This window comes from Indicator indicator, chromosome 7 (genome assembly GCF_027791375.1).
Source record: "Indicator indicator isolate 239-I01 chromosome 7, UM_Iind_1.1, whole genome shotgun sequence".
Taxonomy (NCBI): Eukaryota; Metazoa; Chordata; class Aves; order Piciformes; family Indicatoridae; genus Indicator; species Indicator indicator.
Genome location: NC_072016.1, coordinates 35,081,989 through 35,109,686, shown reverse-complemented (window position 1 = coordinate 35,109,686; position 27,698 = coordinate 35,081,989). Strand labels below are relative to the sequence as shown.

General features: G+C 46.4%; 1 protein-coding gene across 1 annotated transcript; it reads right to left on the bottom strand.

The window, feature by feature from the left end:
• Window positions 1-155: 155 nt before the first annotated feature.
• On the bottom strand, window positions 156-27,474 carry PPP2R2D (protein phosphatase 2 regulatory subunit Bdelta). Its single transcript, XM_054382724.1, has 10 exons — window positions 27,208-27,474; window positions 26,630-27,077; window positions 12,737-12,834; window positions 10,137-10,302; window positions 7,940-8,052; window positions 4,716-4,893; window positions 3,826-3,990; window positions 2,269-2,438; window positions 2,095-2,186; window positions 156-978 (listed from the first exon to the last, which is right to left on the bottom strand). The coding sequence occupies exons 1-10, from the start codon at window positions 27,472-27,474 to the stop codon at window positions 699-701; spliced, it is 1,977 nt and encodes a 658-aa protein (XP_054238699.1). The 3' UTR covers window positions 156-698.
• Between the last annotated feature and the right edge of the window lie 224 nt (window positions 27,475-27,698).

The window sequence follows — 27,698 nt, the reverse complement described above, 5'->3', positions numbered from 1 at the left end:
GATTTAAAAACACTTTTTGAGAGCTCCTTATTCTATTTAAGTGGTTTGTTATGATTTTTTTTCCTTTTTTTCTTTTATTTTCTTTTTTTTCTTTTTTTTTTTTTTTTTTTGTTCCACCAGAAGGTGTGGTTATAGATACAGTTGGTGAGTAAATAAGTCATGGAAAACGTGTCTACCAACCCAACTCAAGACCTACCTAAGTGCTCCAAGGTAAAAACACCTAAGCCTAGACACCAGGCCAGAGGAGGAATGTTCACAGGCATCAAGCACAATATATGTTCTGAAAGGCCCAAATATTACAGCAGAGAGAAGAGCAAGAGAGAGAGAGGACATTTTGATGACACCACTTTGTCTTCAAGGGTGTTCAATTTTTTTGTTGGTTTTTGGTCTATAAACTGGAAAGGAAGGCTCAGACTTGAAATAAATACATTTGAGTGGCAGCCTTCTTGAGCACTGTCCATCGATTCTGCCTCCTGAGGGTTCCTCCCAGAGTACTGCCAGTGACAACTCCCTACCCCAGGTGAAGGCAGAACCATCCCAGGAGCTCAAAAAACCAGGCCAGATCCTCTCCTTTAGCTAAAGGGAAGTAAGTGCATCAATGTTCTTCACTGGTAGGACAACAAGGCCTTCTCTTGGACAGATAAACAACTGAGCTTAACTATGTAAGACGACGACTGTGTCCTGGAGTAAAGTCATCTCTAGTTAATTTTGTCCTGGAATATATACAAATTATTGGTGGCAGCCACAGCAATGATGTTCTCCATGGGGTGCCACGCCGTATGAAGGATCTTCTTGTTGAAGTCCAGACTGTCAACGCTTATTTCATCCTTCTTTCTTTTCCCACCCGTACAGACTTTGCGCGGCTTTAGGATGGCACGGGGTTTGCTGCTCTCCCTGGAAGCCTCTAGAGTGATGTCCCGCCGCGTGTTGCGATCGAACATCCTGAAGAAGTTGTTGTAAGATCCAGTCATGATAGCACTGTTTGGAAGCAGAAGGAAGGTTGAGCTCATTAGATTGCAGAGTTGGATGGAGTTGAAATAACTTGGACCGCAGGAAGTTCAAGCTGGATGCCCCCCAGGAAGTTCAAGCTATCTCTGTGATGAGGAAAGGCTGAGAGATTTGGGGCTTTTTAGTCTGAAAAGAGCAGCCTGAGGGAGCATCTCATCAATGCTGATCAATACTTTAAGGGTGGGTGTCAGGAGGATGGGACCAGCCTGTTTTTAGTGGTGCCCAGTGACAGGACAAGGGACAATGGCCACAACCTTGAACATAAGAAATTCCATTTAAACATGAGAAGAAACTCCTTTAAGAGTAGCAGATCCCTGGGTGCAGGCTGCCCAGAGAGGTTGTGGAGTCTCCATCTCTGGAGAGATTCCAAACCCACTTGGACGTGTTCCTGTGTAACCTTCTCTAGGTGAACCTGCCTTGGCAGAGGGGTTGGCATTGATCTCCAGAGATCCCTTCCAACACCTATCATCCTGTGATTCAACAAGCCCAAGTGTAAGGTCCTGTCCCTGGGGAGGAGTAACCCCCTGCACCAATATGGGTGAGGGGTGACCTGCTGGAAAGCAGCTCTGTGGAAAAGAAGAAGCTCCAGAGCCAGTTGACAGGAACATAATTAATTACACCCGTTCAGCTAAGCACTGCTTGTAGCTTCCAAAGCTGGAGACCAAATTCCTAATGATGAGGGGAAAAAAAACCAAGCAACCCCAAGGGCCGACCTGTACCTTAAAGGGGCCTGCAAGACAGCTGGTGAGGGAATTTTGACAAGGGCTTGTAGTGATAGGATGAGAAGGAATGGCTTTGAGCTGAAAGAAGGGAGATTTAGACTGAATTAGGGAGAAATTCTTCACAGTAAGGGTGGTGAGACACCGGAACAGGTTGCCCAGGGAGGTTGTGGATGCCCCCTCCCTGGAGATGTTCAAGGCCAGGCTGGATGAGGCCTTGAGCAACCTGAGCTAGTGGAAGGTGTCCCTGCCCATGGCAGGGCGGGTGGAACTAAATGATCTTGAAGGTCCCTTCCAATCCAAACCACTCTATGAACACCAAAGGCCAACCCCCCAAGGGCCAAGCAACCCCCAGGCCCGGAAGCACCTGTCAGAACCGTTCCAGCAGCATTCAAACTTGTCGAAGATGCAGTCGTTCTCGTAGAGGGAACACAGCTTGCTCCGGAGATACTCGTGAACCTTCCAGGAACACAAACACTGCTATCAGATACCAAGGAAAGGAAGAAAAGGGCAAAGGGCCAAGGGAACTGGAACACCATACTTGATATGTCTCCACAGGCCTGTTCTCCATGTTGAGGTCCCAGACTTTAACAGAAAGGTAGTCTCTGGTCATCATGTAGCGGCCGCTGTGGCTGAATTTTACATCAGATATGGAGGATATTATTTCTGAAAAAAATGATCTGCTGCTAGGATCTTCCGGTTCCTCAAAGACTGCAGACAGAAGACACAATTGCAAATGAAACCAACACCAGGTTTTTTACAGCTGCAACATCTTCTGGAAAAATGTAAGTCAACAGACTGGTTTCTCTTGAATTAGATCTGCTGTTAAATGCTCTATTTTGGAGATCATAGTTTTGAACACTTATTTCTGTTGGCCATCAGGTTGGTAGATGCCTGTCTCCAACATGAACTGGAGCACAGCATCAGAAAACTACAGTTCACAAATTTTGGGGATGAATCAAAGGAGAATAAAAAGGAGTTACCAATGAGCAGATGGGGACAGCAAGCATTACAGCTAGTCTACAAACCATGGTGAGCAGGACCAGGTGAGGATAGCAACAGTTGAAGCACAGCATCTTGACACGAGCCAGGCTACTGTTCCATACATTTCTCTCTAGACCCAAACACAGTGGTACCACACAATCTACTGCCATGAAATACCCATTTCTGTACTCATAATCCAATCTGGATGCTTTTGAAAGCTGGTAAAGAAATGTCTTCAACTGAGGAGTCAGTCTCTGAAGCCATTTCACCACAAGCTACCCACAAGTATTCATTTCAGTGACAATCAGTTAAATAAAGTGCTTGCAAGTAATTCAGTCACCGGATGAAGTGCCTGAGCACTCCAAACCTCCTGTAGCACAAAGGTTTCCCTCCATCTGCAACAAAACCTCATGTGCTCTATAGAAGGCTTAACTGCAAGGATCCATGTGGTGGGTCACCCCACAGGGCTAGTTAAAACCATAGTAAACCATACCCAGTGTTGTGGTTTGTGGGTAATGGTTGCAAACTGGAAGAAGATGGATTGAGATGAGATATGAGGAAGAAATTCTTCCCCATGAGGGTGGTGAGGCACTGGAACAGCTTGCCCAGAGAGGTCATGGAAGCTCCAAGCCTGGCACTGTTCAAAGCCAGGCTAGATGGAGCCTTGAGCAACCTGATCAAGTGGAAGGTGTCCCTGCTCCTGGCAGGGGTTTGGAAGCGGATCTCTCTGGGGTCCCTTCAAACGCAAGACAATCTATGAATTCAGCTGCCCTGAACTGGCATTTGGTAAGCTGATACCTTTGAGAATGACAGAAGCACCAAGCCTGAGTCTGGCCACAAGACAGGTCTCACTGGTGCCCAAAGCACTTGTTCCCACCAGTTTATGATGCATGAAGGGGGTAAACAGGAGCAGAGTCAGCTGGTCAACTGCCTCATGCTACACTTCTGCTTGTGGACGGCCTCGAACAAGACAATTCAAATGGTTCATTCTACCCAGCTCCTACCCCTCCCCTGCTGTGCTCCTCACCCACAAGCAGAACTCATTCAGCAGCACCTGCACACTCTGTCTGGCAGAAGAAGAAAGCAAGGAAGCCAGAGGAGGGTCCCTACTTACATTTGGAATGCCTGTCACAGAGGGCTGAGGAGCGCATGTCGCAGAGCCGGATGGTGCCCTTGCTGCTGCTGTAGACAAAGACGTTACAGTGGTGGGGGTGGAACTCTGCAGCAGTGATCACCTCTGTCAGCTCCTCCATGTTGGCAGGCTTGATATCTACAATATCTGGGAAGGGGTTGGTGAAGGCAGCTAACATTGCACAGCCGAGGCTAATCGATGAAAAACAGATCAAGGGAGGTTCTCCTCCACCTCTACTCTGCCCTGGTGAGACCACAGCTGGAGTACTGGGTCCAGTTCTGGGCTCCACAGTTCAAGAGACAGGGAACTATTGGTGAGAATCCAGGGGAGGCTATGAGGATGATGAAGGGATTGGAACATCTGCCTGATGAGGAAAGGCTGAGAGACATGGGGCCGTTGAGCCTGGAGAAGAGCTGCCTGAGAGGGGATCTGATCAATGCTCAGCAACAGCTAAAAGCCTTATGGGAAAGAAAGAGGATGGGGCCAGACTCTTGTCATTGGTACCCAGAGACAAGACAAAGGGCAGTGGGTACAAATTGCAACCCAGGAGGTTCCATCTGAACAAAAGGAGAAACTTGTTTGGTGTGAGGGTGCTGGACCCCTGGAACAGGCTGCCCAGAGTGGTTGTGGAGTCTCCTTCTCTGGAGAGATTCCAACCCCAGATGGGCAAGCTACTGTGAGTGCCCCTGCTTTAGCAGGGAAGGTTGGACTGCATGATCTCTAGAGGTCCCTTCCAACTTCCACCAAGCTGGAATCCTGTATTTTATTCCCCAGCTTCAACTCCCTGCTCTAACCAGTGACATTAAGGTGATTCTTTTACACATCCCCAACTCAGCCACGCCCCAGTGTCCCAGAGAACAAACCAAGGATACTAAAACTTCTATCTGTGATTTCTAAATGCCAGAGGTTAATTCGTAGGTCATCTGCAGACAGGTATGTTTCATGATCACTATTTACTGAAATAGAGTTTATATGGTAAGTGTGTGCATTTGCAAATATCCTTCTGGGGCTTGCTTCTACCATAAGGTCCATGGGTTTCAATATCGGCACCTGGAACAGGAGAAAGAAGAGTCAGTGCTGGCCTCAAGCGGATTTCTGATTCAGAGGTATCAATTAGCTGCGCACCCCAGGGCCCTGTCTTGATTTTGTGACTCAACACTCGTCAAATCCACTGAACAAGGGAAAGGAGCAAACATTCTATGAAGGTTGACCTTGCAAACTACCAACCCAAAACCTCAGGCACTGCCTTCTGCAGAAGTCAGCTCTCAAACACAGCAGCTCTGGACCTGATCCAGCAGGAGCATGTGGTATGTTTATAGTGGTATCTGAGGAGGACATTGAAACAAGTGCTCAAAAGCAACACCCACAACTTAGGGGAGTGCTTACAGGACAGCTGGCCAAGAACATCCCCCATCTGTTCACTGAACAGTGATTTCAGGCTGTCCTGTTCCCACAGCTAGCTGAGCTAATGGGTGACCTGCTTTGTTAGAGTCAAGTGGACCAAGCTTCCCTCTAGCTCCTCCTCACTGAGCTGCCAGTGCCTGGTTTGAGGTTGCTGAAGGGCACCCTTGGCTGTTTCAGCGCACACAACTCCAGAGAACACGGCCTTACATCATCCAACCAAGAAAGAGGGATGACAGTGTCCCAGATAACCTGCTCTTCCTGGAACAAGCACCAATGAACCTAGGAGCTCTGTGATCACTCTCTCCATGTTTATATCTCACAGCCTGTTTACATCCAGCTGTAATGATTCCAGTTAATCCATTCCTTTTTACCAGGCAATTTTCCTCTCTGCCCACATGAGAGCTTCTGGCATGCTTGGGAAATCAAACAGAAGCTCGTCTGTGTGATCAGGACTTGTGCTTTCACATGCCATGGGCTCTGGGCAAGGCTGCAGCTGTCCAGTGCTGCTTCCCCACCTCTGCTGCTTCACAAACACATGAGGGTTGCATTTCTGCAGCACCACAGGCAAGCCAAGCTCATCAAGCCCAAGGCACACACACTTTACATGTCCAAAACCTGATCACTTCAACATATGAAGCTAACTCCAGGCAAGGTTCGCTTCCTTTCTGCTCACAGTTGCTTGGTTCAGCTCCTCAGTCCCTCTTGGAAGATCACAGAATGGTTTGGGTTGGAAGGGACGTCCTACTTCCACCCCTCTGTCATGGACAGTGTCAGCTCCAACTAAACCAGGCTGAGCAAGGAGCCATCCAACCTGGCTTTCAACACTTAGGCTTATAGCCTACACAGCTTCTCTGGACAACCTGTTCCAGTGACTCACCAGCCACACAGGAAAGAACTTCCTCCTAATGTCTGATCTAAACCCAACTCTGCCTAATCCAAGATGCAGGGCCTGGCAATGCCTGCAGCACAGGACCTTCCTGTCCCATGGCTCTTTGTAGCTTGCTTCCACTCAGCCTGATGACTCCTAAACATATCCCAACGTTTAAGGAATATGCTGACACCCTCCTGCACTGACAGAGCCAGCAGCACCTTATGACACTGCCAGGGCACACTCTGGACTCTTCATGTTTCCAGCTGGGTAAGTCTACTACTACATGAGGGCAAAGTTCTAGACTCCAAAATTCCATCTGCACTTCCATCCAGCCACTGGGATGAGGCACTGTACCCTCATTTAGTTCCTTGGTTGGAGATGTTTTCATGGAACACTTGGATCTTGGCTCCCACACTGACCAGAAGAAGGGGAAAATATTTTCAGCATGGTTATGTGTTCAGCTTCAGTTCAGTATTCAATTTGAGCAAAAGCAGGGCAAAGAACCCAAGAAAACCCCACAATGTCTGGCCTCCACAGGTGTCAGAAGCAGCACTGGCTCTGCAAGGAGTGAGAGCCTCACTTCCAGTCCTGCTCACGGGAACAAGAGAAACACCCAACAAGCAAAATCCCTGTCCCACCTGATTTGATTTCTTGAGCTCCTGCTTTCAATGATGCCAAATCTGGAACACTGACCCTACTACCACATCCCTATGCAAATGGAAAAGTGTCAAAGCTCTTCAAACAGACATTAGGTTTTCCACATGCTTCCCTCTAACAAAATCACCTTCTCCCTACCCAGCTTCCCCTCGCTTCACTCTTGTTCTTAAAAAAACAAGAGACTGAACAAGTTGAAGATGAGCAAGACTAGAAAGAAATTCATCCCCATGAGGCTGGTGAGGCACTGGAGCAGCTTGCCCAGAGAAGCTGTGGAGGCTCCAAGCCTGGCAGTGTTGAAAGCCAGGTTGGGTGGAACCTTGAGCAACCTGATCTAGTCCCATGGCAGGGGGTTGGAATTAGATGATCTTCAAGGTGATTTTGTGAATGTTGATGTGGAAAAAAATAAACATTATGAATACAATCAATGCCAAATTCTTCCTAAAGTGGCATTTGCCTTAGGGCAAAGAGGACCTAACGTGCCAGTGCCAGAGAGCAGCACTCAGGGGATGTAAAAGTTAACCTGGGCACCTAACTTGTCCTCACCAGTGACTGGCACAGGCCCTGCAGCACTGTCCTCTGTTGGGAAAAGAAGTCAGTCTGTAAGAGGTCTTGGAAATGACTCTGCTCTCCTTCCTGTTGCACTTATGACTAATTTAAGGGTAAGTCTGTGCTTTCCATGAATAGAGCAGAGAGCAGCGTAGTCCCAGCCAGAGAGACTCCAAAATGCTGGATTTTCAGGCTGGAATAACAACATGTTATCGCTGACAAGACATCAGTGCATCTTCTTCTACAATTTGAATGCAGTGAGGTGGATGAGACAAAATTCAATTGGTTAATTAAAAAACAACCAAAACAACATATTTGAAATGGATTTGAAGTTTAGGCTAAGATATTCCAAGAAAAAGAGTAATCAACAAAATACTGGGAAGTTAGTAACACAATGTAACAGAACATAAGATAATAATCATGGAAGTTAGCCTCAGGTTTCACAGATGAACCTTCTTTAGTAGTTATTTATATAATGAATTGTCTCCATTTTGCACAAAGTGACCCTGATCAAAGCATCATTTTTAAAATCACATTTTAGTTAGCAATTTTGGTAGTAGAAAGATAGGAGGACATGCAAAAAAAACAAAAATTTGAAGTCAAAGAGCAGACACATACCCGTAGTGCAGTGATTCTGAAAGGATCCCTAAGTCTTCCATCTTCATCTTTTAAATTATAACCTTCGGCTCTTTTATCCCTTTCACTTATTTTCCATAATTTAATAGTTTTATCTAAAACCAGAAATTCACATGCTTGAGAATGAATTCAATTCAGAAAGAAAACCACTCAAGGGGGAGTAGCAGAGTGGATATTATTGATCCATCTGGGTTCCCACTGCTTGGGGCCCTTTAACAACAATGCAATACAGAGCACAGCCCTCCCTGTGTGTGTTTAAGCTGCTTGCCTTCAGCTATGTTCTTTAACAGAATTCATGCATGAAAAATAAACTAGAAATGGAGCAGACATGCACCTGGAGGGTACAGATGGGAAATACTAGTAAATGGAGAAGAAAAAAAAAGCTGGGTTCCACTTGAACTCTGCTGTAATGTTTGGCTTGAACACAAGTTTCTGCCTGCACAGTGCTTGCCAGTCACCAAAGTGACCCTTCCAAGGAAAGATTCCCACACTAATGACCAAAATCCATCTGCAGGCCCTGTGTCACTATCTAAATTAGCTCTAACAGACAAATGCTAGGGGAAAAACCCAACAAAGCCATGAATTCCTTACAGTACCTCCCTCCAGGAAACCCAGCTGTCTGCTACAAGACAGCCAAAGGCAGTGAGTGATCAAAATAACCTTTTAGGGTGCCACGTCCAAAAGCAGTGAGTAATTAAAATAATTGTTATTTCAGGATTCCATGTCCAGAGGCAGGTTCTTGCCAGGGGAAATCTTTCCCAGTGCAGAAGATATGCACCAAGAGTCAGTCCTTAGCTAGCTGAAAACAAACCTCTCCTCCCCATACTACCTATTTTTAAAGCATTTAAGGTGGCATGGTTTAAACACTGCTTTAAGTTTAGTAAGTATGATATCAAAGTAAGGTTATTTTGTGTCCAAATCCAGCAGACAGAAATCATTCCTGCTTCTGTCATGGAGCAGGTAAGATATCACAGCCCTTCATGAAGTCATTGAAGTACAAAGCAAAAAGAGATCCAAACAGTTAGGAATAAATGTATTCCTCTGAAAAGAAATGCAAGTTTTTCCATGCACAGCTCTGCATTTACATTTCCAGCTTGCTCTGTGATGCCTCAAAGTGGAACAGCCCTAATATCTAACAACCACCACTAAAACACTGGAAGAAATAAAACCCAAGTGCATGAAATCTTATAATTGCCATTTTTTGCACTGCTTTGATGTATTCCCAGGCAGAGAGTGGAAATGGTATAAATAACCCCCTCTAGAGTGACTCTACCAGCTGCTTTTCAAAGCACAGGTGGTTTTGGGGTTGGCAAAGCACGAAGAGCCTTGCACCAGTGCCTCAACTCCAAGTGGGGTTTAGTACATTTATTAGTTCTTTTTAAATTAAAAATTCATCACACACAAAAAAAAAAAAAAAAAAGTTTTAAAATCCGTGTGAATCAAGATCAGCTCAAATTTCTGCTAGAGCCTGGCACAGTGGCAATCTCCCTGAAGGTGTTCATGGCCAGGTTGGATGAGGCCTTGAGCAACCTGGTCCAGTGGAAGGTGTCCCTGGCCACAGCAGGGTAGGAATTGGAACTAGATGATCTTTAGAGTCCCTTCCAACCCAAACCATTCTATGAATCTATAAATCTGTTTATAAAAATCTATCACAGAAATCATAAAATCATTAAAGTTGGAAAAGACCTCTAAAATCATCAAGTCCAACCTTCTACCCAATCCCTCCATTTTGAGGAATAGAGGCACTACAACTACCCTAGAGAGGGCAGAGACCTTACTGTAAAATACTTCTCCCAAGGAACAAGCAATAAGAAAAGAGGACATGGGCTCAAGTTGCACCAGGGGAGGTTTAGGTTGGACATGAATCAGACTCAAAAAATCATTAAGATTAGAAAAGACCTTTAAGATCAAGTCCAACCTTCCACTCAACACTTCTATGACCACTAAAGCATGTCCCAAAACCACACAGGGTAAATGGAGAGAGCAAATGCAGCACATGCATGAACAGAGCCCTGTTCTGCTGCTGCTCCATTATTTTCACATCCATAAATCAGTAATTTGCAGAGCAATTACAATTAAAACACATCTGCAGATAATGAAGCAAGAAAAGGCAAACCAAACCCCACAAGTGAGCCAACATACACATGACATCACAAGTTCAAAACCCAAGGGTCCTTACCGTTTGTAGACAGCAGGAAGTGAGCAGCGTTCTGTTGTGGTAACCACCTAATTTTATTGATTTTCTCCTCAATTTCTAGACTTTTCAAGTAGTCAAACTCAGGCTCGTGACTCTGAAAAGTACTGTAAACATTGTATTCCCCCCGGGAATGAGGACGGCTTTTGTTCTGCAAGGAAACACAAAGAGGTTTTGAAGCTGAGGTTACTCAGGTCAGTGAGAACTGTAAATATAAACCAACAACTAAAATTAGCAATTAGGAAGTAAACTCTCCACAGATTTTGATGAATTTTACACTGTTATTTGATACTGGACCCAGTTTAGCACCAAAACAGTGCACAGACTTCTTGCAAAACAGATCTTTCTACACATCAGGTGTGTACCCCTGGAACAGAGCATGGGAATGCTCTGCAGAGGCAAGGCTCTGCAGAGGCAAGCTGTCCAATAAGGAGATCCTATGGGGGCTTAGAAGGTGGATTCAAAAGAGCTAAAGTTATCTAGCTCCTAACCCACCAATTCCATGTGATCAGAATCACAGAATTGTTTTGGCTGGAAAAGAACTTCAAGTCCAACCATTCTCTAACTCTACCAAGGCTGGGGCTAAACCATGTCCCTCAGTATCACATCTCTGAGGTTTTTAAACACCTCCAGGGATGGGGATTTGACCGACTCCCTGGGCAGCCTGGGCCACCATTTGAGAGCCCTTGCAGTCAACACGTTTCTTCTCATGTCCCACTTAAACCTCCCTTGGTGCAACATTTCCTCTTCTCTTACTGCTTCTTCCTTGGGAGAAGAGACCAACCCCCACCTGGCTCCAATCTCCTTTCAGGGAGTTGTAGAGAGCAATGAGGTCTCCCCTCAGCTTCCTCTTCTCCAGACTAAACAACCCCAGTACCCTCAGCTGCTCCTCACCAGACCTGTTCTCCAGACCCTTCAACAGTATCATCGCCCTTCTCTGGACCTGCTCCAGCACCTTAGTGTCTTTCTTGGAATGAGGGGCCCAAAACTGGACCCAGTATGCAAAGTGTGACTTCACCAGTGCTGGGTCCAGGGGAACTTGCTTACTTTTTTTCCTCCACTCCAAAACTCTGCAGGCTTGCACACAGCAAGTGACCCTCGTGCTCAGCTCTTCCCTCCAGGTTGCAGGTGCTCCTAAGGAGCCAGTTGAATGCTCTTGTGTGAAGAGTGTGTTGTTTAACACTCTGAGGAAATTAAATGACAGCTGGGTTTTGACTTACAGGACAACTGAGCACTGACAGCTGAAAACCAACCAATAATAGTTCCACTCCAAACAAGCATCAGGACAGTCAGAGATCCTGAGCAGGTGGACACTTTTGACCTTGATCTCACCATGCCTGACTTCAGTCTGCAGAGCAGAGTAAATGATAAATGAGCTGGGAGCTGTCTAGGTGTAGCAGTGTCACATTGCAGCTGTTTTTCCAGCAAGAGCATTTTCTTTTCATTACCTCTCCAAATCCTCACACTCAAGGTGGTTAAGTCATAAAATGTTTTATAAACAGAGTCACAGTGAGAAGGAAATGCAAAAGTCCCTGCAAGGAGGTTGGAGCCAGACGGGGGTTGGTCTTTTCTTTCTGGTAACAATATATGGGATGGCTGTTTGGTAAGTGAGCATCATCTCAGCATCTAAAGGTTAGTGTTCTTCATGTACAAGCAAGCTGAATTCAAATCCCATTATCAGTTTTGATACTTCTGATTCAGAAGGCTCAAAATCAAAGGCTACAATTTCATCAGCCCTTCAAAGGAAAGGAAGAAGCCCTTCTTCAGTGCTGGAGGAGAGGGTGAGTACTGCCATGTGAAATATGGATTTTGAAGAACACAATCCCTGATTTCTCCCAGAAACCATTGTTACTTTTCAGCATTTAGGGTACTTTTCCAAGACTGTTTCTCTGGGTATCAAAAGCTCAGTGATGCATCTGCACTGACAAATGGAAGAACGTTCCAGCAGTGTCACCCAACTGAATCCCACTGACAGAGCCAGCTGAAAAGCTGGGGAACTCTAGAGGGAGCTGGGGAACTCTACAGTGAACTCAAGTTCAGGGCTTCCTGAACTGCAAGCGTTTCTGGAGAAGTGGCTGCTCCTGCTGGTTTGGACTCAGGATTCCAAACCACAGCAGAGCTTCATTCTTCAGTTTCTCAACCACCCTGCAGCTTAACTTGTATCCTTTTACAACATTTTTTTAATATTCTCTTCAAAAGCATCATCACTTGTTTTAGATCAACCTTTCTAATGGTAAAGTTTAGGAGAGAGTCCAAAGGCAGTTGTGCAAAACTATCATGAGCATACCAAGGACATATGTAAAGAACCTGGGACATAGATCAAGGAACAGGGATATATATAAAGAGCTAGGGACACATTGAAAGAATCCACTTCTATTTTTAGGTCCTTTTCTTTTTTGACGAGGGGTAAACACCCTCAAACTAACCCACTAACTTCAGTCTAGAACATTTAGAAATGGGCCAGCTCAGGGTTTTCTGAGCAAACCACCCCACCACGTAAAGCTGAGGGCATGAGAAGATGAGGTGAGACTGTGCAACACAAGAAGAGTAGAGTTAACAGCACTTCTGTTTTTCAAGGCACTGACCTCTTGTTCCCTTTGAAATATAACCACTCTGCCACCTTTGTCTCCCGTTGCAAGAAGATCACCAGAGTAATTAAATTCAACTGTTGAAATAATATCAGCTGTAAACAGAACAGAAATAAAACAACACTGTCACATGGAAAGCAAATCAAGATGTTTCAAGACTTCAGCAGCAACAAAAAAAAAAAAACAAAACAAAACCAAAACACTTGTTTTAATGCAACAACTCGTTGATTTACATCAGCAGTACCCAGAAATTAAACCATGTTTCAAAGCCGAAAGTTTTATTTACAATCTAAACCTTTTCCTCATTTCTCAGTTCCAGCTTTTGAGGACTTTCAATCACAGACTGCATCAGGTTGGAAGGGACCTTCAGGGGTCATCTTGTCCAACATCCCTGCGATGAGCAGGGACACCTCCAACTAGATCAGGCTTGCCCAGGGCCACATCAAGTCTGATCCTGAATGTCTCCAGGATGCCTCAACCACATCCCTGGACAACCGTTAAGAGTTGGCACATGAGAAAGGATGTTGCTTTGATAACCCAAACTGTGTGCTCTCCCTGATGAAAGAGGTCATGGAGATAGGGCTGTGGATCTCCTAAAAGTAGGACGCACATCAAAAAAGGTTCATTTGGGGTATGGTATGGAGCAGCAGTGCAGCCTATACTGACCCCAGTGAGGCTGAGGAATAGCTGCCTTTCCCCTGGGCTAAGCACTCATGTAATTAGTTCAGGAGTCTGAACTGGGCATTCCCCCTCTGCCTAAAGGAAGAAACAAACAAACAAACAAACCCCAACAACACCTCCAAAACAAATAAACAAAACCACCAAAAACCAAAAAGGAAGGAAAATTCTGCCAGCTGAACTTCCTGAACCGAGCCTGTGTAGCTGAAGGAAGAGGAGAGCAAAGGAAAAGCCTGCAGGACCTCCAGTTTCAAGTGACTCCAGTGCCCTTGGGACTGAACTTTGCAAACAACCAGCATTTCTTCACCACAATTAATCTCTGGAGGTGGCAATAAAGAAGTAATTGCCATCAAACAATCCCTAACCAAGAAGCAGGGAGATAAGGGGCTATAAAGGTCTGTCACAGGCCTTAGGCAGATGGTAACAAACCAACAAACCACTGAGCATGAGGCTGTAAGCAAACATTCATCCCTCCTGCTGCTGCTGGCCAGGCAAACATTTCATTAGGTGATGCAGGAATAAAAATGGTGAGATCTGAAGTCTGGGATATCAATTAGTGTCAGTCTGCAATTGGAGACTAGATGAAAATTACTTTCCTGGATTGATTTCCATGTACTACACTCTTACCGGGGAAGTGATTAGGAAGTCTAATGAGTTTTCCCAATATTCATATTTCAGCTTTTATTAACAAATGCACTTCAAACAGTTTTTTTCCCCAGTGTATAAGGATTGTGGTTTACCCTGACAGAAAAAAAAATTAAACAATAATAATAAATGTTCCTACAGACCTAGCCTAGCCTTCAACATAAGAACACATCTAAGGTTCAGTTGTCTACTTCTAAAAAAACAGCCATATTTCTAGCTGTGAACTGCCTCTTCAGCTCATCTCCTTCCTGTTTTAGTGCTCCTCACTTGACCTCATGCAACAGCATTGCCCAGCACCTCACAACTTCTCAAGTCACCAATCACAGAGCTCTCTGCAAACCTGACTCTTCACCCTTGACCCCCTTCCAAGTAATTAAGTAAACTCTTTGGCTAGTCACTCTGAACATGCTCAAAAAAAAAAAAAAATCCCCTTCTTCACACCAATTCCTCATTTTGCAGCGCCATTTCTGGTCTGTCTAACAGACTGTGCACAGAGTAGTGAAAACACAACCCCTCACAAAACCCTTCCCCTCTGCAACTGCTCAAATCCATTTCCAGCAGTGAGGACTTACCTACAGAAAAGAGCAGGTGGTAGGAAAGTCTCACTAGCACTAAATGATCTCTTACACAAGAAATTGCCTTGAAGTTAGGAGCTTCTAGGAGTACAACACTGACAGAATCTTGATCTAGTAGCCAAAAGCCCAGGTTTGAAGTGACACCAGACTCATCACTTTGCACATGAACCTCTGCTCCTCTCTCCCAAGGCCAAAGAAAACTCAGATTACTGATGCACTAAAACCAGATGATCAATGTTAATGCTGTCCTTCCTATACCAGAAACTCAAGAGATGACAGACAGATGGTTTAGGTGGCTAAAAAGAGATCAGTTTGTAGCTCACTGACTGCCAAGTGAGTCCTGCCCAGGTTTTATACCCCACATAACTCATGGAATGGTTTAGGTTGAAAGGGACATTAAAGATTGTCCAGTTTCAATCCCCTGCTCAATGGAAAATCCAACATGGCCTTGAACACTGCAGGGAGGGGGCATCCACAACCTTCCTGCAGGGGCAACCTGTTCCAGTGTCTCACCACCCTCAATGTAAAGAGTTTCTTCCTCATCTCCAGTCTAAATTTTCCCTCTTCCAGATCAAAGCCATTGCACCTTGTCCGATCACTACAAAGCCTTCTAAGATGTCCCTCTTTAGCTTTAATGTAGGCCCCTTTCAGGGAAGTGGGGAAAGATCCCCTCTCAGGCTGCTCTTCCCCAGGCTAAGGAATCCCCAGAAGATTTCTACTCAGCATTCTTAATACCACACAATCACAAAGAAGCTCAAAGAAATACAATTACGACATTAGAAGTAAACTACCCTCGTTCCAAACCAGTCACTCTGCTCGATAGAGAATCAGAGAATCAATCCTAGAGCAGTTTGGGTTGGAGGGGACCTTAAAGATCATCTAGTTCCAACGCCCTACCATGGGCAGGGACACCTCCCTCTAGACCCCACCTAGCCATGTTTGCTCTATTTCCACACCAGTTTGAAACTTGCAGCACAGCCCAAAGCAAGCCTCTGCAGGTTCTGAGCCATCACGTTAGCTCTGGGATTTTTAAAGGTTTTTTTGCTCTCTGCCAAATGTTTTTCTTACGTCTATAAGTCTCATTTCCCAGCAAAGCATTTCAGCCTTTTCATACAATTGTTGGAAAATACCCCTGAAAGCAAGTCCAACTATCCACCCACCACCAGGGCCATTAAACCATATCCCCAAGTGCCATGTCCACAGGTTTCTTGAATGCCTCCAGGGATGGTGACTCCACCACCTCCCTGAGCAGCTTGTTTCAATGTCTGACCACTCCTGCAGGAAAGAAATTTTTTCTTATCTCCAACCTAAGCCTCCCCTGGCACAATTTTAGGCCATTTCCTCTCATTCAACCACCTGGTATTAGAGAGAAGAGACCAATCAGGGATTTTTCTCCATACCAGCAAAATCACTTACAATGAAAGGTCCAGCAGGGTTAGAATTGAATGTGCCATGTTATTTGCTCAGGTGCAACACCCTCATGCATTCTTCACATACATAAGGCACCATGGTGATGATGATTTTTCCAGAACCAGGGAGGTTTATCCAACTTTCCCTCCATTTCTGATGAGTGTGGCCAGGACTCTTGCTTACCAGCCACGTAAACCTTCCACTATAAGCCTTGGAGAGCAGCAGGACCTATGGCTTTACAGAGACATGCTCCTCTGGCCATACTTCTTTGCAGACAGGAAAAGGGAATGTTTAGCCTCACTTCTGAGAGGAGTTCATTGTGGTCTTAGGACTCAGTGACCCTCAAGGTCTCTTCCAACTGGAACAATTCTATGATAAGTTACAGTCCACATGCAGAGCAGACACCTCCCCACTGCTCTCAGAGCTGTATTAAAAAGTCAAAAGGATCTTAAAGTTCCACAACCTCCAAAGTTTCCTGTGTTAATTCTGGGGAGGACACAAGAAGAGAGAGACCAGCTTTCGTTAAGATTCTGAGATGGCAGCAAGCTTATACCTGCAAACTAATTTAATCCCACGAATGATTCCTACCAGGTGTTTCAAACTGACACCGGTATCAATGTCTGGGCTCTCTCTGTAGGTAATGGAGAGTGCAAAGAGATCCAGAAGAACTAAATTAGCTACCGTGAACTTTTCCTCTCTAAGCTGGCTGCACATTGCTCCTCAGTTAAAATCCACAAACTGGAAAAACAATTCCCCACCCAGTCCAACCATCCTGCTAATGCAGGGGCACCCACAGCAGCTTGCCCAGGATCACAATGGCCAGGTGGTTTTGGAATCTCTCCAGAGGAGACTCCACAACCTCTCTGAGAAGCCAGCTCCAGCATCTTCGCACCAAACGAATTTCTCCTCCTCTTCAGGTGGAACCTCCTGGATTCCAGTCAGTGCCCACTGCCCCTTGTCCTGTCACTGGGCATCACTGACAAGAGGCTGGCCCCATCCCCTTGCCAACCACTGAGAAAATCCCCTCTCAGGCCACTGTTCTCCAAGCTCCACAGGTTTCGCAGCCTTTCCTCCTTACAGAAATGCTCCAGGCCACTCTGCATCTTTGGAATCTTCACTGAACTCTCTTCAGTAGTTCCTTGTCTCTCTAGAACTGGGGAGCCAGTAACTGGACCCTGCACTGCAGATGTGGCCTCGTCAGGACAGAGGTTGTGCAGAACAAACGGAACTCTTTTGCAGCAGCTAGTGACAACAAAGCACTGAGGTACAGCTGGTGACAAATGTGCTCAGTCAGGACCCACACAAAGAACAAGGAGGAATCATCCCTTCAGAGCAACCAATTGAAGACTGATGTACAGTCAGATAAAAAAAAAGTATAAAGGAGCAAGTGAGTAGTGAGAGAAAAAAAGATAGAAACCTGTTAGAGGGGGCAGATTATCAGAGAGGATGTAGAAATTTAGAGGCTAGCAGCTGCTAAACAGTAAATAACAGAAAGAGAGGCTTCAAAAGCAAAATAATATCTGAGTTTAACAAGTTAGAGACACATAGGGCTCAGAAACGTTTGTGACCTGACCTACAGTAACTGGCAGAGCACTTCCCACACATCACCAGTGGGATCTGGTTGTGAGGAGGGCAGAGGGGAAGCAGTGGTGTGAAGTTTGACAGTTCTCCAGCTTGGATGGCTCCAGTCCCCACAGCAGGCAACAGCAGAGAGCTGCTGGCTGGCACTGGGCTCTCAAACATAGCCTGCCCTCCCTTTCTACGTGTTGGGGCAAGATAACACCATCAGGATTCCAGTCACTGTACATTTTTGGCTCCAGCACTGATTTCCAGGCTTTGGCCTCTCCCTTCTCTCTCAGTTCTGTGCCGTGTGCTAATGCAGGTTGGGTGAACGAAGATTCTCCACACCATGGCTGACAGAACAGCCAGTGGAGGAGTGGAATTAACTCTGAGTGAGGATGGACTGGGATTGGCATTGCGCTTACTGCTCCTAAAATGCTTCCTAAACATTGTTTCTTAATTTAACAGTTGATAGAAATCATTTTCTATCTCTGAACTGCACTGGAAGGTGAGCTGAATTTTGAAGCTGTCAATAATTGCCAAAACATATCCACAGAAGTTACCCAAAAATCACCTATTCTGTAAAACACACCCCTTAATACACTCCAGTTTTTAGATGTCCACTTTTAGGGTTTGTTTGAAGAGTTAACAAAGAAGTGAGATGGGTCAGAAGAATAAACTACAGGCCAGTTTTGCTCTGAGCAGCTTACCCTGCTCAGCACTCTGCCAACCTCAAGTATCCATCAGGTCTCACAATTCTGGATGTCCTGAACCTCCAACAATGGCTTGAATTGCCTTCAAGTGCCTGCTAGGGATGCCCAAGTCCAAAATAACTCTGCTTTTTGAAGTCATTTCAATTATTGAACAGATGTAAAGTCAGCCAAGGGCATGACCAGGGCAACCTGAGCTGCTCCCACAGAGGCGCAGCACAGCTGGAAAAGCAGCAGAAGCTGAATGAAGTGAGCTCTGCTGGGGACAAGCTGTGGCAAACCACAAACAAGAGTGTTCCTCTCAGGACTGGCAGCTCCTGTGTGTCCTGGAGCTCTCCTGGAGCCCAGCCACTTGGCTCCCCCCAGGAGCCAGTGCACAGGCCATTCTGTTCAGAGTGCTGGGACAAACGGGTGGAGAAAGGAGCAACAGACGGCGGCAAACACTTCCCAAGGGCAGGCTGCCCAGCAGCCCCCCACCAGACTGAAGCCTTCTTCAGCTGATTTAAGTCACCTAAGAGTGTGCAGCTCATAGACAATTAGTGCAACTCCCTCATTTGTTTACATTTGCATTTTCTGTTCTACAGCAGCAGAATGTGATTTGATGGGGGAAACCACAGACTACATCAGGTTGGAAAGGACCTTCAAAGGTCATCTTGGCCAACTCCCTTGCAGCCAGCAGGGACATCTCTGATGAGATCAAGCTGCCCAGGGTCACATCAAGTCTCATCTTGCCTGTCTCCAGGGATGGAGCTTTGACCACCACCCTGGGCAGCCTGTTCCAGTATCTCACCACTCTCATTGTAAAGAATTTCCTCCTGCTGTCAAACCCAACCTCCCCTGCTCCAGTTTCAAACCATTGCCCCTCATCCTACCACTACAAACCCTTCCAAATAGTTCCTCCCCAGCCTTCCTGTAGATTCCCTTCAGATATTGAAATACTGCTCTAAGGTCTCCCTGGAGTCTTCTCCACGCTGAACAAACTCAACTCTTTCAGCCTGTCCCATGGGAGAGGTGCTCCAGCCCTCTGACCATCTTTGTGGCCTGCTCTGGACCTGCTCCAGCAGGTCCTTCGAACTACGTTAATATTCCTTTGAATTATGTCAAAAAAAACCCAAATGTCCTCACTGAGTTTGGACTGCAGGCAGAGGTCTGGGTGAGTTAGCCCAGATAAAGGGCAGAGCAGCAGTAGAAGGAGCAGTGAGGCTGAAGTTCAGTCAGCCAGAACCTTACCTTCATGCTTGCCAATGCCTGCTGTGCCTTTTCTTAGGAGCAGTGACAAATGATGGAAGCTATTTATAATATTGATGACACAACCTGGTATTCTGGGTGCAAAGCTGTTGCCTCAGAGTTATTTTTTAACCTCTGGAATAGTAATTCCAAGGAGCTTTCTTCTACTGGAGACTATTTAATGAATTCATATTATTCTGTTATGTTTAATTGTCATGCTTGTCATTGTACTTTTATCAGTAGCTAATAAAAGTCTTAACACAATGGGTAAATAAAAATCTTCCTCCCAGTTGCAGCTTTCACACCTTCCTCTCCTTTTTTTTTAAATTTAAATGAGGCAGATTTTGTCATTTTGATGAAGTTCTTCCCCCGATGTTAAAGTAACAATTGGCATGGTAATGAGAGTGTGTGGGAACCTTATCAAAGCCCTCCTGGGTCCGGAGGTGATACCCTGATGGAGTCACAGCCTGGGGCTGTGCAGAGACACAAACAGCAGCAGCTTACTACTGCCCTGTTCCAAGCCCTGCACTGCCACTGCTCCAGGGTTTATATCCCACTGCATCCTCTCAGCTCTGCAAGAGAGTCACAGCTTTGCCAGAGTAACCACTGGACAGGCAGCAGCACTCCTGAAGGTGCACATGGTAATCTAAACATCACACAGATCCCAGTGGGGTGAGGCTGGAAGGGACCTCTGGAAATCATCCAGTCCAACCCCCTGCTAAAGCAGGGGCACTGACAGAGGCTTGCAGGGGATCACAATGGCCAGGTGGGTTTCAATCTCTCCAGAGAAGGAGACTCCACAACCTCTCTGGGCAGCCTGCTCTGGGGCTCCAGCACCCTCACACCAAACAAGTTTCTCCTCCTGTTCAGATGGAACCTCCTGGGTTCCGGTTTGTGTGTGCTGCCCCCTGTCCTGTCCCTGGGCACCACTGAGAAGAGTCTGGCCTCATCCTCTTGTCCCCTACAGGTCCTTTAATTCTCACTGAGCACCAAGAAGATGCTCTCTCAGGCTGCTCTTCTCTAGGCTCAACAGCCCCAGGTCTCTCAGCTTTTCATCCTCACAGAGATGCTCCAGGCCTCTCAGCTTCTTTGGAGCCTCCACTGGACTCTGTCCTGTAGTTCCCTGTCTCTCTAGAACTCGTCAGCCCATAACTGGACCCAGGACTCCAACTGTGGCCTTACTAGGGCAAAGTAGAGGGGGAGCAGAACCTCCCTTGACCTGCTGGCTATACTTTTCTTCAAGCATCCCAGGAGACTACTGGCCTTCCTGGCCATGAGAGCACACTGGAGGCTCATGGGGAACTTCTCCTCCAGCACTCATCCAGCTACAACCAGCCCTTTCTCTTCATTTTTAGCCTAGTGACTGCTTAGTCTTTTAAAAGATTTTCTCACCTTAAAAGCTGTGGCCACTTTTATGAGGCCTGCAGCAGCTATCCACGTGTAAATCCAGGCTTCCTCACCACAAGGAGTCACAGTCTCATGATTGAGAGAGAAACTTCCAAAAGTTCACTATTGCTGCACTTCTCAGACCCAACACCTCACCTGAACTCTCTCCAGAGTTACACACAAGTTAACAGACAGGCAGTGATACCTACTTCCAAGTTAGATAACACCCCAGGGTTTTGTTGTCTTGATAGAAACATTCCCAACAGTGAAGTGGAGATGTGGTGAACCATCAAAGCGCCAAGACAAAAACACACTGCTACATATCACCACAAACCAAGGAGGACAAAGAGTGGGCATGTGAAGTCCTGTTTTGGCAAAACCTTGTTTTTCAAAGGGAAAACCCAACAAAACCCCTCCAGCTTAGAAGTCAAACTTCTGCCCCATTCCAGCAGTAACTGACAACTTCATGACTAACCAGTTACTGATGATGAAAGGAAAAATACATACAGCTTCAGAATGGACTCATTATTCCCATATTTTCTAGTTCTTAGAAAAAAAGAAAAGTCTTTAGTACCCAATTCTGTCATTTCTTCCACACAATTCTAACCACATACCCCACAGCTGAACCTCTCTTACAGTATCTCCCTTGAAAGGCTGCAATTATGGCCGAATTTGTAAAGAATCACAGCACCACAGACTGATTTGGGTGGGAAGAGACCTTTCAAGGTCATCCAGTCCAACCCTCCTGCAGTCAGCAGAGACATCTGCAACCAGAGCAGGTTGCTCGCAGTCCAAAACAACCTCACCTGCAATGGTTCCAGGGACGGGACATCTCCCACCTCTCTGGGTAAGAGGTGAGAGGTTCTCACCACCCTCAGTGTCAAACATTTCTTTCTCCTCTTCAATCTGAATCTCCCTCTTTGAGTTCAAACCATCAGCCCTCGTCCTGTCACAACAGGCCCTGCTCAAAGTCTGTCCCCAGCTTTCTCATTGGCCCCTTTAAGCACTGCAAGGCCACCAAAAGGTCCCCCTGGAGGCTTCTCTTCTCCAGGCTGAACAACCCCAACTCTCTTAGCCTGGTCTCACAGCAGAGGGCTTCCGGCCCTCCCAGCATTGCTGTGGTCTTTTTCCTTTAAAACCAGTAAAAACAGGCCTGTTAAATTCCTGAACACCACATGACAACATTTTAAACCATTGATTTGCAGAGAGGATTTCATAGCAAGAGTGTTTGTTTTCCAGTTACTTATGTCTGGCCATAAGAACAATCACAGGATTATTCAAGGCTGGTTTAGGTTGGACACTAGGAACAATTTCTTTCCTGCAAGAGTGGTCAGGCACTGGAACAGGCTGCCAAGGGAGGTGGTGGAGTCACCATCCCTGGAAGTGTTCAAGAACCATGTGGACATGGCACTCGGGGACATGATTTAATGGCCATGGTGGTGTTGGGGTGGAGGGTTGGACTTGATCTCAGAGGTCTTTTCCAGTCAAAACAATTCTAGGATTATGGTTCAGTATGTTTTTGTTAGACCCTAGTTTTCTTCTCTGCTTACATTCTGCATTTTGACAAACTTCTGATGGAATTACTCAGCACTGTGAACAGCTTTAAAAGGAGAAGTAGAGAGGTTGCTGAAGGGATGATAACAAGGTATCTTCCAGTTTATCCTTGCTGCCAGCACCAATTAACACTTGGAGAACTTTAAAAAAATCCAGTATTTGTCTTTGATCTTTTGGCAGAGATACAAAATTGCTCAACAAGTAGAAAATCCAGCACAACCAGACAAGCATTCTGAAAGTCAAGGACAGCTTTGGAAAACGAGAATCTTTGCTCCTGTGAAACAGAATCCTAAAATGGATTGAGCTGGAAGGGATTTTAAAGATCATCTAGTTCCAACCCCCCTGCCATGGGCAGGAACACCTTCCACTAGACCAGGCTGCTCAAGACCTCATCCAGCCTGGCTTTAAACACCTTAGGGAGAGGGCATGCACAGCCTCCCTGGGCAACCTCTTCCAATATCCAGTCTTACAGAAGTTCGTCCTCAAGCAACAGGGGCTTCCAAGGAGTTCATGTCCACCACAGCATCGCACCATGCCCAGGACTGATGTGAGAGGCAAAGGTTCTACATTCAGCTGCTTCACAAAAGGTTTTAATTACAACACTTAAAGCAGGTTAGGAGTGATGAAGCTCCATAAGGAAAAGCAGAACATGCCTCATTTAGTGGAATAACCATACCCCTACAGCTTCTTCTACCTGAAACAGGAAGATATCTCTAAGTCTGTATTTAGAAAGCTTCTTTCTACCAGAAAAGGTAATCCAAGAATAACAAGTTTCACAGGCACTCAGGATGGATTGTGTAGTCACACAGATTGACACTAAGAACAAAATTACAACATAATCTTTTTTTTTTTTTTTTAATTAAGCTTGCTGCTATCCTCAGTACCAAATCTTTCACAGAATCCCAGCAAGGTGGGGGCTGGAAGGGACCTCTGGAGATCATCCAGTCCAATCTCCCCAATAAAGCAGGGGCACACAGTGCAGATTGCCCACCATCACAATGGCCAGGTGGGTCTGGAAGGTCTCCAGAGAAGGGGACTCCACTACCTCTCCAGGCAGCCTGCTCCCAGAGCTCCAGCAACCTCACACCAAACAAGTAACTCCTCCTGTTCAGATGGAATCTCCTGGGTTCCAATTTGGGCACGTTGTCCCCTGTCCTGTCCCTGGGCATGACTGACAAGAGTCTGGCCCCATCCTCTTGCTCCCCACAGCAAGAGGTCCTTTAGTTCTTGCTGAGCAGTGATCAGATCTCCTCTCAGGCTGCTCTTCTCCAGGCTCAACAGCCCCAGGTCTCTCAGCCCTTCCTCCTCACAGAGATGCTCCAGGCTCCTCAACATCTTTGGAGCCTCGACTGGACTCTCTCCAGTAGCTCCTTGTTTCCCTAAATATTTCACTCCCTGTTTTATCCTCCACTGCTCCTCCTTGAATCCAATTAAACTTTCCTGCTTTACAAAATAACCTATTCCAATAACTGGAATAGTTTCCTGATCTTTCAATGGCCAGACTGGCCCTATGAACACTGCTCCTCTATTGATTCAAACAGAGCATTGTCCAGATCTCAAACATTACTCACTGCAGAAAGTGACTACACAGAGAAGACAAAGAGGAGACAAAGCCATTTTCTGTATTAATGACCCAGTTAGAAAAAATCCTGGGAATGGGGCTGGCAATTGCAATCACCACAGTGGTGTATCAGAGCCATGGTAAAGTTTTTATTCAAGCAAGACATGTGAGAAACAATTCTTGAATATGCGTTCTGGAATTGCACTGCAAATAGCAGTGAGTTGGTGGCTGGCTGTCAGGTTCCATAATTTCAGCTTCTGAATGAGTTGTCTGCAAGAATATTTAGCAAAACTCTGCACTTAAAGCATTGGACAACTGCTTTATGCTGTCATATCCAGTGTTCCTCTACAGAACTTAATTTTCACAAAGCAAAACTAAAACACAATTAGAGAAATATCAACTTCTCACCCTCACAAAAATGCAAGAGAAGTCCACAGTGGCTTCATGCAGTGTTTGTTCTATCCAGACAGCAGTTGCCCATCAAGCAGGTTTAGATGAGAGATTTGGTAAAAGGCGTTTTAAAAAAATAGTAAAAACACTTCCCTAACTGGGGTCAAAAATCTAGCAAAGCATTCAAGGCCAGGTTGGATGAGGCTTTGAGCAACCTGGTGTAGTGGAAGGTGTCCCCATCCACGGCACAAGGGAGTGGAACTAGATGATCTTTAAGGTCCCTTACAACCCAAACCAGTCTATGATTCTGTGAATCTATCTATATTGCTGAATCAAATTCAGGAAATTATTAGCAAATAAATTCTTTTCTTGATTTAATTGCAGTTTCAGGGAAAGAAAATGAGGATTTTTTTGTTTGTTTGTTTTATGGGAAAGCCCATAAACTAAAAAGACACAAATCCTGTAATTAGTTCTCATACCCCAGCAGGAAACTGGAACTCTAATAGCAATTCTACAGAGCCAGGTGCTGATGATTACTTCTATTAATTGCCCTATGAAGAAAATTAAATTCCTCCTAGGTAGCAGCACCACACACAATCTGAAGCACTCCCTCCATGAAAAGCTGTGTTAATAAGGTACATGTATGAAAAATAAGAGCATTTTCATCACTATTTTCCCTTAGCTCTCCTTGTTACTCCAAATGGAGAGCATGCTTCTAGCTGAAGAGCTCTGCCTTGGTGTCTCATCAGTAACATAAGTTCCTCTTCAAACAGTCTTGTTACTTAAATAATTAACTGGGTTTCGGACATATTAGTGTTTCAAAACTCAGCAGCTTTCCAGCTCTAAAAAAATTCCTGTTGCTCAGTAATTGATGGGGAGGTAAGGTGCTTGTGGAGGTCTCTTTTTTTTGTAATAGAGAGAACTTCTTTTTAATCCTAAGACCTTAACACAAAAAAGGACTCAAAAAGCTAATTAAACACATTTTCCTAAGAATTCTGGCAACTTCAGAACAATTAAAGCCACAAAATATATTCAGGGGTGAAAAAAGAAGGAAACAACTGAGGCTGAGCACTAGTTTCTAGAGCTGTTTTCAAGTTTGTTCTGCACATAGCTATTATTTTCAGTGGAATGCCAAACAAGTGGCATGAAAATGAAAACACTTGTCAGCAGAACTTCCCTGCAGCAGACAGTAAGAGAAAATATTTACTGCATCCAGTAAAAAAAAAAAAAATACGACAAAAAAACCCAAACCACACTCTGAAGTTATTTCACTTAATAAATAAAACTATTTCAGTGAATGCAGCAAAATCCAAATGACCAGCACAGAATTTTTTCACACAGACTTCAAACCCTCTTTTCTAAACAATATTGCCAGCCTGAACAATGTGAATACAGAAAATAGAGGAAAAAAACCCCAAAACAAGCAACAAACTTTTTTTCCACAAACTTCACATTGTTTCTACATGCTACAGAAAAACTCTTTTTCCACTTAAAACATCCCTTATTTTCTACTCATTCCAAACCATGCTGCGCTTGGGAAGCTTCAGAGAAGTGTAAAGGCGTGCCCATTTTCCCCTCCTTACATGTCCCTATTTATAGCTTCCAAATGTTAACAAGCAGGAATAAATCTCTCCACAGCTGCAGGAAGCCTTTTAAACTCCACTTTTTAAATTAAGCACAAATGACAGACCTGCACACTTTCTCTGCTGCTCTCTTTGCGTCACACTGAAACTTGACAAGCCTGACAGACTCCGTTGGTGGATCCCCCCCCTCCAACACCCCTTCTGTTTTATCACTGTCATTACCTTTTCTCCCCTAGTGATCAGAACTAACGAACAGGAGGAAGCCACCGTGCCTTGTCTATTATGCTCCCCCTAAAAGAAAAAAGCACCTCGGCCTGGAAGCACAGGCGCTAGCTTAGTCATGCCACACACACCCCAGCCTCCGAGCCTCAAGCACGGACTGGGGAGATGCTGCGGCTCTGCCCTTCCCAGCCTCGGCTCCTTCATCGCGGGCGCGACACAGATGTTGAGAGAAAAAAAAAAAAAAAAAAAACAAAACAAAACAGAAAAGAACCAAGGGTGCTGGTGGCCGTGGCTTCGACAGAGCGAGAGCCAAGGGACGGGAAACCACCGGCGCCTCCAGGAGCCTGTAGTATGGCAAGGCTGCTCGACCGCCGTGACCCTCCCCTTACCTTCCGCCACGTCCTCGTCGATAGCTCCCTTCACCTGCGAGAAGCACCACTGGAAGTCGTTGCTGCCGCCGCCGCCTCCACCTCCTGCCACCCCTGCGGAGCGAACGGCAGGAGGTGAGCTGAGAAACACCTCGCAGAGCCCCTGCCCGCGGCCCAGCCCCTTCCCCAGCGGGGCCCGCTCCGCCGCCACGGCCGCACGGCCCGGGCCAGGCCCCGGCCAGGCCCCACCGCCCCGGCCCCATGCCACGGCTTTGCCCAACGCCCCACGGGGCAGGCCGGTTCCCCACTGACCCTTCCCCCGGTACCCAACGGGGCGCTGCCTCCCGCCTCCCCAGCTCAGCTCGGCTCGGCTCGGCCTTGCCGCGCCGGCTCCCGCAACACCCTCCTGCCTGCCGGCCAGCACGGCGGAGCCGGAGGCCCCGGCAGCCCGCGGCCAGCGCTGCCTCACCTGCCATGTCGCACGGTAGCGGTGGGGCGGGGGGCCGCGGGGGCGGAAGGCGCCGGCCGGGAGCGGGTCTCAGCAGCTGCCGCCGCACGGAGCTGCCGCCGCGGGAGGTTTCGGGGTTTCAAAATGGCGCCCATTGCCGGTCGGCCTGATCCGGTGACGTCATCGCCCCGGCTCCCCTCAGCCAGGGGGCGGTGGGGCCGAGCCGAGCTGAGCCGAGCCGAGCCGAGGGCCCCGGGCCGGGGGCGATCCTCCCGGTGGGGCGGGCTCGGTGCTCGGAGGGGAAGCGGAGGAGCGTCTGCGCCCGCTGCAGGCAGCTGGGGAGGGAGCGGGAGGCTCCAAACTCGCTGTTCCTAATGCACCTCTCCGTTAAAAGGAGTGGAGGGGCCGGGACCGCCATGGCAGCTGCGAGCCTGGCTGGGGACGGCGGTGGAAATAACCCGATTGAATCGCAGAACATAACTGGCTGGAAGAGACCTTCTAGATCATCCCGTCCAAAATCGTGTCCCTAAGCGCCAGGTCTACACGGGTTCTGAACACACGTAGGGATGGTGACCCCACCACTGCCCTGGGCAGACCATTCCAATGTTTAATAACCCTTTCAGTGAAGAAATACTTCCTAGC